General features: G+C 42.0%; 1 protein-coding gene across 2 annotated transcripts in view; it reads left to right on the forward strand.

The window, feature by feature from the left end:
• The window catches only part of MYRIP (myosin VIIA and Rab interacting protein), a 210,886-nt gene that overhangs the window by 89,412 nt on the left and 107,769 nt on the right, over positions 1-13,705 (forward strand). For both annotated transcript variants that reach the window (XM_074150377.1, XM_074150378.1), the window contains exon 2: positions 4,675-4,896. In XM_074150377.1, the coding sequence (XP_074006478.1) occupies positions 4,675-4,896 (222 nt within the window). The remainder of the gene's footprint in view (positions 1-4,674; positions 4,897-13,705) is intronic.

Here is a 13,705-nt window from a genome sequence, read left to right on the forward strand (position 1 = left end):
CTGACTTTGTGTTGGGATTACGTGCCAGGAGTCATATCACCCAGAACATAAACTGAAATTAATTGCAGATTTATTATTCAAACGGTTCCAGATTAAATAATACGAGTCTCTGGAAAAACCTAAATATGCCTCTATATATTTTGGAACTTAGAGTTCAATAAAACATTCTTTGATAGACTTAGTCTTTCTGACAGATATGTTGGGTCTATACTGAGTGGTCGTTGCTGCTTTTGTATTTATAGGCAATCAGTGAAATGCAGCCACTCAGAGAATGAAATCCAATCTTAGATTCATTCAAACTGCAGGAGTTCTCTTCTCTGCAGATCCCTATTATGATGTTACACGTAACTGTAATAGCCGAGCAACCATCAGTTGTGACTTAAGTGATGTCAATAAATTCTGTCATTTGTGGTTCCCACGCTTTCATCCTTTCCCCAAAAGGCACATTTTTTGTGCAGAGTCTTCCTTTGTTGCTTGTTTTATTTGCACACATATTATATGTGTACCTGTGCTTCCCTTCTTGGGGAAATAATGCTGGGGGCAGTGAGTGCACACACATTCTCCCTCTTTTCTCTGCCCTATCTCCCTCATCTGTGTTTTGCTGCGGGAAATGATGTTGCTTGGGGAGAAAAGGGGAACGTTTGCCATGGCTGTGTGTCTCAGCCTGCCTCTTGGAAAAAGTCAGCTCCTGCACAGGTGACTGTCGTCATTTTGGAAGCAAGTTTCACTGCATGAGGGGATCAGTGTTGTTGACTGCAGCTCCTTCCCTTAGACCATTGTTACAGCCTTCTTGCACCAAGCCATTTGAACATCCTGAAGGTAAAGTCTTTGAGACTTTCAAACTCGGGATGCCTTGAACTTCAACTTGTCCCTGCTGAATTCCAGCGCTACAAACTTTCTCAGCGTGCTGAGATTGGAGCTCACGTTAATCATCCTGCTTGCAGTGGTCGTCCCGCTGAAGTCATGTGCAAGTCAGGTTTTCTCAGTATGGCTGGGAGTAAACCAGAGCCTACTTTTGACTCTATAATTTCCCTTTGACTATGTCATTTTCCTCAAACCGGGCAGATTCAGTTGCCTGCCGGTGTTGCGCAGCATTTTGCCTTCACAGGAAACCCATGGTTTACTTCCAAGGAAAGAGCGTGGGGAGCAGCCTTTTGGCTTCAGCTTACAAGTCCTGCTGACAGTCCTGTTTGCCATTTGACTCCTGATAGAAACTAGAACAGCCTTTGGCAGGTAGTGCGTGAGGGCCTTAATTTGTTACAGACATCAGAGGGACGTGCATCGCTTTCTTTTCTGTTCTGCCTGGTTTCCTGTGGAAATTAGGCTTTTTCTGTTGTGCTCTTTCTCTGCCAGCCTGTCCAACCCTGTCCTATTGACTTTTTGAATCCATTGGCCAATTTTAGTCCTACTTAACAGTGAGGCAGATGCCTTAATATCATTAAGGTTCTACCGCTGTAATGAACGTTGGCAGCCAGACAGAGGAGAGAGATGTAATTAATGCCTGTACTGATGAAAAGGCTTCAGTATGTGCTCAGCTTTTTCTATGTATCAGGCTTTATTAGCTCTGTTGTGAATAAAACTGCCTGTTTTTATGTTGTGTGAGCATTATTCTAGTGCTTTAATAGGTGGCTTTGCTTCTGTGGTTTATCTTGCTATCCTGCATAAAAGCCCTAATGAGGGTTCAAAATACCACTGAGCACATTGAGTGTGCGGGCTGATACTACCAAATATCAGTGTTACTATTTCTGGGAGATAATAGAGCTGCATGAGGACAAAAATATGTTTTTTCATTGCTCCTCCTGACCTTGACTCCTGAGCTGTTCTCATCTTCTGGGGAGGCCAGCCTCTGCTGCCTGGGGTCTCCAGCCTGAAGCAAAGACTGCAGCATCTTGGGCTGCTGACACTCCTTCTCCGTGACAGAAATCCTCCCTGTATCATATAGCTCTCACCTTCACCAGCTTCTCTCCTGGCACCCAGGGCTCCCGCCTGACCTCCTGCACAGTAGCATTGCTCTGCCTCACTCCATTGCTGCAGAGCAGGCTGCACGCTGGGGATGGAGGAGCGACGTGGAGAACAGCTCACTCCTACTCCTGTCCCCCTTAGAAAGATTGTCCATGTAGTATCACAGTAGGAGGGAGGAATGGGGATAAGGCAAACTAGTCCAACCATCCCATTTAATTTGTGGGATAGTTTTATCAGTTTACACAAGGAAGCCAGTTTTACTTGCCTAATTCAGGCATTTCTTCTCTTACATGATAATCTCTTAGCTTTTTCACCTTTAACGTTCTGTAAAAATGTAGAAAAACAAGGAATTTTTGCCACCTGGACAAAAGGCATGAAGAAGGATTATTTACTTGAAACTCCAGAGAGTATTTACTTGGGTTTGAGCAGCTGTTCTAAGATAGGCAAGCCTTTGTACAGGGGACAAACAGCAGAAACATAGATTGTTTTGAAGTTTTAAATTTATAAAAGGTGTGTATCTGGAATATGGTTAAATATGATGTATGTGCAAGTTAAAAAATTATATGCTGTAGATCACTGCCTTAATTGCCTTTTAGACTTGAGGTTTAGAATTGACCTGTCAGACTTTCATAAAATCGGCTGGTTTTATTTTAAATTATGAATCTGAGGCAGAAATAGCAAGTAAGATGATGTATAGCCCAGTAATGCAAGCCTTTTTAGCATTCCAGGCGTGGCTCATAATGATGCTTATAAATGCAATAAGGGTATTTTTTTTTTCCTGTAGCAAGCATTAAGCATTAATTTAAGTGTAAGTCATCACGTCAGTAAGTCATGACTGTCTTCTTGCAACTTAGTCTATAGCTTGTGGTACCTTTAAATTTTGTTAAGGCTTTTGTGTTACTCTAGTCTTATAAGTGGTTCTTATCAGCAATTTAAAATAGTAAGGTAGCCACCACTAATTCTAAGAAATTGAAAGAATGAATATATACACATGCACACTGTTCTGTAAGCTTTTATTCAGCATGTTTTTCATGAATCCTATTTTTTTTTTCTCTTAATGTATATCCTAGTTGTACATGCCAGAAACTGTGATGAGTTTGCAGACATGTTTACTTGCACAACTGTTCCTTCTGGATATTTTTTTTATTACTCATATTGTGGAATATATTGCCTTATTTGTAAAATATCAAAGGTGCTGTCAAATGGGAGATAGCAAATTACTGAATACCATACACACATACACACTTTATTTTATTTTCTAGATAAATGAGATCTTCTGCTGGAATAAAAAGAAGACTTTTGGGGGTCTGCAAACACTTTCATGAACAGTTGGCTCAGTATTGGTCCAAACTAGGAAAACACCCAAATGTCTCTGAAATGAAATATATTATTAACCTTCCTTGACAAATTGGAGCTATTATGAATAATATGACCCCATGGGTCAGTACAGAGCAAACTTAACATTTTTGTTTTCAAAACTGTCAATCAGTAGGATTTTTTATTAGCGTGCACCAAACATTTTGATTTTCATAGACTGATTTTTGATTTGTAAAGTGTTCTGAAAGCAGCTCTGAATTCTCAAATAATGCTATGGCTTTGCACAGCTGGAGTACTTGGGGCAGTGGCTGGGCTCTCCTGGGGGTTATCAGAGTCATAGAATTGTCTAGCTTGGAAGGGACCTTTCAGATCATCTAGTCCAACCTAACTCTGACAAAAACCACCACTAAACCATGTCTCTAAGCCCTATGTGTATCCGTCTTTTGAATACCTCCAGGGATGGGGCCTCAACCACTGCCCTGGGCAGCCCATTCCAATGTGCAATAACCCTTTCCGTGAAAACATTTTCCCTAATATCCAATCTGAACCTCCCCTGGCACAACTTGAGGCCATTTTCTCTTGTCCTATGGCCTGGGACTTGGGAGAAGAGACCGACCCCCCCTGGCTACACCCTCCTTTCAGGGAGTTGGAGAGAGCAAGAAGGTCTCCCCTCAGCCTCCTTGTCTCCAGGCTGAACACCCCCAGCTCCCTCAGCCTCTCCTCATAAGACTTGTTCTCCAGACCCCTCACCAGCTCCATTGCCCTTCTCTGGACCCGCTCCAGCCCCTCAATGTCTTTTTTGTGGGAAGGGGCCCAAAACTGGACATAGCCCTCGAGGTGGGGCCTCACCAGTGCCCAGTACAAGGGAGACCATCACCTCCTGACTCCTACTCGCCACACTGTTCCTGACACAGGCCAGGATGCTGGTGGCCTTCTTGGCCACCTGGGCACACTGCTGGCTCATCTTCAGCCCACAGTCGACCAGCACCCCCAGGTCCTTTTCTGCCAGGCAGCTCCAGCCACTCTGCCCCAGGCCTGGAGCACTGCAGGGGGTTGGTGTGACCCAAGGGCAGGACCCGGCACTTGGCCTTGTTGAACCTCATCCCATTGGCCTTGGCCCATTGACATCTCTCTGGAGCTGAGTGAACGGAGATTGTTTGCCCTGGCTCATGTCTCGGAGTTTAAATGGATCGGACACCAGTGACTCTAGGAAATATAAGAGATTTTGCTTCCCAATTCTGGATTTAGAATATGCTTTTCTTACATGTATTTCACACCTGCAGAAGTTTTTTGAAGAGCGTAACATGAAGATGTGGAAAGCGGAGACAGGCAAAGAGGAGGAGACTTCCCATTGGAATGTTGTTTATATTTTTGTTCTTTTGCTTTTGGTTGCAGTGAAATGAAGCAGAAGCTGGATGAAGAGGGTAACAAGTGCAGCATCCTTTCGAAGCAGCAGAAGTTCAACGAGCACTGCTGTATTCGCTGCTGCTCCCCTTTCACGTTTCTTATCAACAGCAAGCGACAGTGCCAAGACTGCAAGTACAACATCTGCAAGAGCTGCAGTTCTTACCAGAAGAAGGAGAAGGCTTGGATTTGCAGCGTCTGCCAGCAAGCAAGGTAAGGGCCTATTATTTAGCAATCTGTGTAAAGCAGCTATGGCCCGACCTGAGCTTCCCCCTGTATTTGTCAGTAGGGATAGTACACGAAGTACCTGTTGATGTAGGGGTTGATTTGTTCCTGAGGCTTGACATGCTGGGTTGTTTTTTTTTTTGTAAAGGTTAATTTGTTCCGAGAGTGGTTGGTTACCTGTTGCATTTTCCAGGCTTGCTTAGCTGGACTGGTGAGTCAGCAAGCCGTAAATTGGGCTTAGCTTGAGCGGGGCTGGGATCTCACGAGATGCCTGGGTTACTAATGGCACCTGAGCACAGATGGTGGTAAGGCAGTTTAATCATTTCGCAGCAAATCCCACTGATGGGTGGGGAGTGGAAGGAAGAACATTGGTGAATAGATCATCCAGCTGTGACTGTTTTGGAGTGCTTTTCTAAATACCAGCTCATTGGTGGGGATGCTTTGGGCTTACTTTGGCAAATAACCAGAGAAAATAGCAGTGTGGCCTATTAGATTTCTTAACATCTGTTAAGAAAATGCTGCCAGGCTTCTATTTGCAGAGGGTGTCAGGGATTTACCATCTCACTCTTTTGGGGCTAACATAGCCAACTCATTTAAAGATAGCACCAGAAAAATAAAGCAAATCTAAGCAACCACATAACAGCAGCAAAGGGCCCATTCCCTGGCGGGTGACTGTGATAGTCCTTGTCTGCATTGCAGGCCAGGTTCCAGAAGCAGCCTTAGCTGTGGTGGTGTAGTACTGACCAAGGTGTTTTTATGCAGACAAGAAGGATGAATGAAATAGCCCAATTCCTCATAGTTTAATTTTGAGCACTGGTGACTAAAACAGCTGAGAAAATGTGACAAAGATGGCTGTTTATTCTTCATCTCCCCCTTTAGTGGAGAACACAGGATGAAGACAAGAGCTGAGTCGCTTTGTGATGCTGTATGATATTCCTGTGCTCACCAAAGATTCATTTTTTCCCACTTGTTTCCCATCAACACCCACTTGAAATTTAAGCTTTCACATGGTATCTGTGAATGAAGTGTGTGCTCTTTGACACAGGGCCATAGGGATCCCAGAGAGATCCCAGCTGTGTTTCCACATGCCAGCCTTTGAACCCAAAGGAGGTTGTATTTTCCAGGGCACCTGCTCCTTCTCTGCCTTTTACCTTGGGAAACCTCCACACACACACACTCCTTCCTCCAGTGAGGAGGCAGAAGAACAACAGGAGTATCTTTTCCAGCAACACAGAGAGCTGCGGAGCCAGTGCTTGTTTCTGCTTTAGTCATTCGACTGTTTCATATTACACCTCTTTCTTCCATTTCTCCTGAGTTCACCCATCTGGGCAGCAGAACAGGCAGCCAGGTTTGTGGATGCCGATGAACTGCACTTAAAATAGTTTTTGCTGACTCCACAAAAAAAGTCTTAGAAGAATTTAATTTCAGAAGAAAAATCTGTAGCTGTGTTATAAAAATGCTATTTCTGACCCTTGAAGTCAGTGCTTTTCCCACAATCCTGCAGAGCCCTCAGAGTCACCCACCTGTAACTCAGTTATAAACATTTTCTTTATTTATGAGGCCTGAGACACAGCTTGAGTTATTTTTCAGTGAATAAATTAACTAGCACTGCTGCAAATCATTTTATGATTTGGTTTATTGTTTGGAGTGTGTGACTTGCAAATCCCTGTAAAGGAAGCAGGGACTAGCTTGGTGGGGGCTTTTTTGGTTTTGGGGGGTGGTGTGTTTTTTTGTTTTTAACTGTCAATCAGTATTTCTTTCAGGAAGAAACACGGTGAGAATCACCTCAGTCTTGTGAGTTCCTATAGCTTTCTCAGTGACTTATCCCTCAGATGGAGCATGGACTGTGCTCTCCTGCCCCTCCCCAGCTCCTCTTCTTACGTCTTTTATTTTTTCCTTTAATAAGTTAGCACAAGTAGTGGAGGTGGTTCTTGGTTTAGCTGCTGCTTGTCTGCACACCTTACTGCACAATAGGTAGTGAGCTAGAAATATCTCAGAGAGGACTGTATTTTTAGGTTGTTCTCCTTTTTTTTTTTTTTTTCCTCCCCCTCCCTATATGTTTTTGCTTAATTCTACAAGAGTTAATATTGTAATTCTCTGCTCTGCAGAAAGAGCTTAGACCAACTGGAAAAGTACAAACATACAGGGTTCAGACTTCCTATAATGATCTGTTTGTGCTCTTCAGCTCTGCTCTAGAGCAGTGCTCAAATAATCCTCAGTTTTATTTTTAGTATGTATTTAGAATATGTCAACCCATTCTCTGATCTCAGAGCATTGTCTTGCTGTAGAAAAGCTAGAAAGCATTCTCAGCATAAATTGTTTTTGTAAATATGGTTCAACTTACTCATCAGAGCTTGAGACTCTAATTAAGTGGATTACTTAGAAGATACATTTTGTTTATCTGCTCATGTGAAAATTCTGAAAAGTTCCTGTATGATGTGGGAATCGGAATTAATGACTTGGGGATGGTTAAAATTTTTTTGGAAAGCAGTACATTGTATAAACATCACTTGGGTTCAGATTTAAAACCCTTCTGGGAGCTATACCCTTTTCTTTTAGACTGTCTTGTTTCCCATTTTCTTCCTCCAAAAGAGTGATATCAACTTTTTCAGGTTGTAAATAGTCTCCTGTTAGATTCCTGCATTGAGGTGATCTTGATAGTGAAGAAAATCTGACCTGTTGAGTTTGTCTCTCAAGGCATGACCCTAGAGGAGGTACCTGTTCTATGGAAGTTGGTTTTCGTCTTCAAAGGCAGAGACCTACATTAAGCAGGTCAGCATTTGAAACATAGAACATTTGTAGAAAATTGGGCCCCAAAGTTAGTTTCTGCTTCTTCCAAAAGCAGAAAACTCTTCAATAAGCCAGTGAAAATTTTGGTGTTTGACCTCCTTTAAAGCACATGTCCTGTTACAATGCATCTTTTAACAGTTCAAGATTCAGGTCAGTATAGAATCTCAGTGCTCAGAAATGTCTCTACAGCAATGTCTATATAGATCTTGTGAGCAGCTGGAGAACTTCCCTTCACTTTCGCCATTTTCCAGGTTTAGCACGTGTTCTCCTAATGCATTTTGGTTTAGATTTCTCTCTGAATGCTGTTATTAATGTTCTAGGGCTTTTTTTCCTCTCACATATATGTATCTTCTCAATTTCTAAGTATGTTATGACAAAGTTGTATATTATTAATTTCAAAATTTCAATTTGTGTACAGTGCATTTCCTGTTCTTCCAGAGCTTTGCACATTGTCTCCTTGTGAGACGTGCATAAGACAATGTGTTTAGCCATCTTGCTGAGGTCTGTGCCTCTTAAGTTCTCTTGACTAAGTAGATACCAGGCGCAGTTTCTTTGCCCTCTGGATTAACAGTTCTGGTGCCAAAGAGGGGGGTTCTTTGCTCATTTATTAGAGATAGGGAATGCTTTCCATGTGTCTGAGACCATTTTCTTTTCCAGCCCCCAAGGAGCCATATCCCAGAACAGTCTGGGAGAGGTAACTCTGCTTTTCAGTTTAACTCTTGTACTGAAAAAAATTAGCATAAGCTATTAAAATGCATGGTTTTTTGCAGATTTTCTAAACCAATTGTGTTTTACATCTGTAAGAGGGGTGTATACAAATCCATCGAATAAGGCACACAAACATCTGGCTGTCCACCTCAGTTTTTCATTACTATCGTGCATGAATCCCCGCCGCGTTCTTGGTTCCCTTCTTCTGGTCTCATCATTTGCATATCGAAAGATCTGTCTCTGTTGCCACTGGGAGCATGGACACCTCATTCTCTCATGCCTTCACGTCCATCTGCTGTGGGATTCTCTCGCTTGTCCTCAAAGCCCTCGCTCGGACAACGAGAATTCATCCTCTAGTGGCGTCTTGCTTTGCTCCCTTGAGCCAGGCTACAAGTAAGAGGGCATTGCCTGGTCTGCAGGAAGTCATTGTTCTGCTTCAGAAGAGCTGCTTTGCTGTTGATGGTCCTTCACCAGTAAGAGGCAGAGACCAAGGCACTGTTCCTCTTCTCCTTAATAAAGTTAACTACTGAAAACCACAGCCATGCTGCTTGCACTCAGACTTTGTGCAGCCAAAGTTAGCGTTCCGCGTGGCTCAAAATGGGTCCCCAAAATTGTCACATTGGTTGTTGGCAGGACAGATTTATTTCAATGTTTAAGAGAACTGCTCTTTTCTTGGTTTTCATACTCCCAATTTAACTGTTTCTTTAAAAAATAGAAAGTAGGAAAATATCATTTATAGTCATAGATTCTCAATCCAGAGTTATTTTTTAATGTTCCTTACTTTTTTTTTTTAGTTTATTGTGGTGCCTAGTTGAAAGGTAGGGTTCTAACTCAACTCTAACTATTTGCATCAGTAGCAAATGTAATTGTCTTACTGGAATGTGAAAATTAATTAGAATTAGATTAATTAGATATGCATTAGATTTTTTAAAATGTACATTACAGTGAGGCTTGAGGAAAATTTATTAAGGCCTAGTCTACCTACAGTGCCCAGTACATTTGTCTCTGACTAGCATGTATTAGAATTAATGCTAATGTAAAAATGGAGCAACGCTTCTGATAACGTGAAAATTGCAACAGAAAATAAAAATCTAGGCGCGGTGGGCAGACAGAATACTCTTCAAACAGACTGGAGCTTTGCAAGCCCCAGGAACGGTCCTAAATTAAATCTTTGTATTTCAGATGGTCTTGTTTGGTGGGCACATTCACTGTAGTGTGCATTAACATCAGCAGAACAGAGCATGTTTTTGTGAAAACATGGTAAAGTTGATGGTAGATGTGATGTTAGTCTGCCAAAGGATACATCCCTTCTGCTTAGCTGATGTAAGTTTTAGTATAAAACTCTTTATAGTCCCTATAGGGAAAAAAAAAAACAACACACAACCACCAAAATTTGGCAGAACCTTGGATGGTACATGAGAAAGAAAATGAAGTACTCCTAGTTAATAACTGGACCTTGTTTTTGTTGATGCATTTGGCTGTAACAAAGCAGTTGGCTTCAGGACTTAGTTGTGGAAAGCTAATGAAGGTACGTTGCTGCTTAGCAATCTTGTTTTGCTTTCAAGCAGGCTAAACCATCTGGTAAAAGGAGGCTGGAGTACCTTTTAGATATCCTGCCTCAACCGCTGCTTGGAGCTTTGTGTGTACCCCTGTGAGAGTTGTGTATTTCTGCTCTCTGAGGTCCTTGTCTGACATGAGCGAGAACTTCTACAGAACTTGGGAGCCGTGACTTTGTCATGTAAATGCCAGAAAATGTGGTTTTCCTTTTGAGATAGCATTGGGTATGAACATTCACTTGCTGTGTGGCATAGCAGAAAAAAATAAAGTTTTAGCCCTGCCATCTGCATGTTGTCTTCACTGGACCCACGTGAGTCCTCTTCTGCTTTTTTAAAAGTCCTCTGAATGATCCCATTAATACTGTACTTAAGGGATTTACTAATTTTAAGTAAATAGCAATGAAAATTATTTTCCTCGGCTGTATGTACTTGTAGAAATTGATGCAATTGCTTCCAAAAATGCCTGCTGCTCTATTCCAGTTTTCTTCCTCCTGCTTCTTCCACCACGATCTCCCTGTTTCATATCCTGTCTATTGATCTCCATCTCCTTACCACGCTTAAGCATCCTGGTGGATCACAGACACTGTATCCTTTTGCTTATAGTGGCCGTGAAGAGCAAGGGCAATAGCTTGGGTTTTGCACAAGAGCCAGGAGCAGTCTTCGGTTTATTCAGTTGCTCCCAAGCTGGAGGAGGAGGAGAGAGAGAAATGTGCAAACTGATTGCTTTGGCAGGTTGATGCCTGCTGTGTTTTTGGGTTTTTTTTGCTATTCTGATCTGTCTTAATTATTTCTGAAGTATGCCCTGTGAAGAATTTCAATTCTGCTGGACAGAATAAAGCTGTACTTGCATAACACACAGCAGACTGCAGTGCTGCACTCGGCTTTAGGAAAAGTATCTGAAAATGGAATTGAAGAGGAGAGTAGGAAAGAGAGGTCTATTAAAACAGCTAAATACAAGTGCTAATTAGGCGATCTTTTCTAGCTGTAAGTAACCTCGAAAGTGAGCGTGTGGCTGAATGCCTGGAGGACTAATCTGTGTTTTAGGAGCTCTGGATTCCAGTTTTAGCTATTCACCTGATTGTCAAGTGACCTTGGAAGAGGTTTCCTTGTCTCAGGTATTCCCAGTGTGCAGAATGGATTTAACGGTGCTGAGCTCTTGGAGGTCAGCGGTTGAGAAGTTAAAGGCTATGGCTATAAAGCGCTAAGTATTATTAATGTACTGTTATTATAGAAGTTTTGCTGAAGTCAGCATGGTTAAAACCTTTGCTTGGTGTGTTGCAGTAGCACAGAAAAGTGCGTGCTTGGGTTCGTGTAGGGAATGAATGAGGATACATCATCACAGCTTTAATTTCAATGTTAAAGTTAAAGAAATTTCAATGTTTTCAATGTTTCAATGTTTCAAAATTTCAATGTTAAAGAAAAGTTTGCCTGCGTTTGGCCCCACCTACCTTTGGCAGGTTGTAGTAAGAGAAATTACCAAATATTTTCCCTAGCAGGAATAAATGTTGTGTAAATAGTGCACAAAAATATTGGGACTGCTGAACTGGGAGGAGGGGAATATGAAAGGATGTAACACAGTTTTTCCACATAGTAAACAGCATACAAATTATAGAACGGAGTTATTTAGCCTTTCGGTTTTGTAAAAGCTGAGGGACTTTCAGAGAAGGTGTCAAATTGAAAGCTAATTAGAAATACACAGGATTCTTCAAGTGTGGGCACTTAAGTGGCAAGTGAGAACATCACCCCATGCAGTAGCTGAAATAGGAAATCCTAAGTATGTAGCAGAGTTCAGGGAAGAATTTATCTTGCATCAATTCTATAACTTGGACTTGACGTGCCGTGCACCCTGTCACTGACTGCTGTTGCAGGAGCAGACTTAGAGGGCTGTGGGCCAAGACAGCCCCTACGTTGGGTTGGCAACAGTCAGGGAAGATGTTGGGTTCGTGGTGGTCAAACAAGGGAGAACAAGAGATGGCAATATTTAATAAGAATATTTAATTTACAAATATGTGAGGTAGTAAAGGATTGCAAGCCAAGATTTTCCTCCAAAAATGAGGGGAAAAAAAAAAGTTATGTCATGTCAAAAACCAGCTTGTCATTCTGACTCCTGGGTGGCTGACTAAATAATTCTTGTACCCGTCTTCATTTTCAGTATGTCAAATTTATGCATCCCTTATTAATACAGTGATTCTGCCTAAAGATGTCCACTCCAAGTAATTCTTGGTATCAGTAGTATTACTATTCTTATTTTAAAAATATGTCACATGTTGACTCAGCTGTCTTTTTTCCTGGAGAAGAAAGAGATTCTTTCCTTTCATACTGCCTTGCCAATGATTTGACGTTTTCACATGCTTGCAAAGTTGCGGAAGTTGTTCCTGTACCTGTACAGTCTAAGTAAGGGTGATCATTCCCGTGTGTTGTGATGGAGTTTTCTTGGTTGACAAAGGGGATGAGGTTTGCCTTTCTGACAACACCTCTCCTACAGAAGACTCATGAGTAAACTGAGGCAACTGCTAGGACTGACGATTATAAGAAACTCAACGTCTCTGGGCAGTTTTGGAACCTAATAAACCCCTCTGATTATCCCATGCTTGGTCCTCCTCTCCAGCTGGTGCTGCTGCCTGCTTATGGGTGACCCTTAGGATGTTTCTCCGATCCCCTGCAGAAGGTCACAAGCCAGCTCTTTTTGGTTTTCTGAGAAGGGAGAGCATTTTGTCACTGTTCCTGTTAACATCAGCTGAAATGCAACACACTGCTTCAGAGCAGGAGCTTTTCTGTCAGGGTTAATGGTAGCATTCAGGAGGAGACATTTGCTGCCCAGGCATTTCAGCCCCCACCATCTCCCTCCCAAGCTCGTGTGGCAGCGTTGAACTGTCTGCTGGCCTTGGAACATGCTGGGACATTCCTCAGCTCCAGCGAGAATCAGCTTTCCCTTCTCCTCTTCAGGACCACTGTATATTTCCTTGCCTGACAGAGGCTGATTTCTGGATTCATGTTTTTCCCCTCTGGGATACGTTTCTAAAATCCTCTTAGCATAATGTTTAGGAAATGTTTTTTAAAACACGTTAATCTGAAAAAGCTGTTAAACCTTTTTATTTTAAACAACATTGAATCAGTACCCATGAAAGTCCCCTTGGAGAAAAAGTGAATTTTCAAAACTAAATCTGGTGATTTTTATTTTGAATGGAAAAAAAACTTGTGTAAGCAGAGTTTTTCACAACCTCTCATCTAGATCAGATGTTTGATTTTTTTTGGTCAAGTCAGAGTATCTTTGTATATCATTTCATTAGGATTGCTTTTTTCTGCTCTCGATTCTGCATAGTTGCCATTTAGTAATTTTTAAGAAGGAAAATCACATTTCACTTGTTAAGTCTTATTGTGCCCTATTACTTTTTTTTCCCCGTAATAAAATGCACATAAGAAAGCAAAAAATTACGCTGTGGTTAACACTCTTGAGATAGCCTTTGAACAGAGCAGGGTGCGCTTTCACACAGACGTACCGTTGAACATTTTTAAATTATCAGTAAGATAAAGATTGCTAATTGGCTTGATACACGTTTGTTTCAGCATTTGCTGAGGCCTCAGGTTTTCTTCTGCTGTCTTTGTGGAACCATCAAGCTTTGCCTGAAGTACAGCGATCCAGTCGCTCGTTCCAGCTGATGCTGATGTTGCTACCTCCGAGAGCGAAGTCAGCTTTTGGCCTGTACTCTGCCGCTGCCGGAGAGACTCACCACCTGCATCCT

Source organism: Numenius arquata, chromosome 7, assembly GCF_964106895.1.
Source record: "Numenius arquata chromosome 7, bNumArq3.hap1.1, whole genome shotgun sequence".
Lineage (NCBI taxonomy): Eukaryota > Metazoa > Chordata > Aves > Charadriiformes > Scolopacidae > Numenius > Numenius arquata.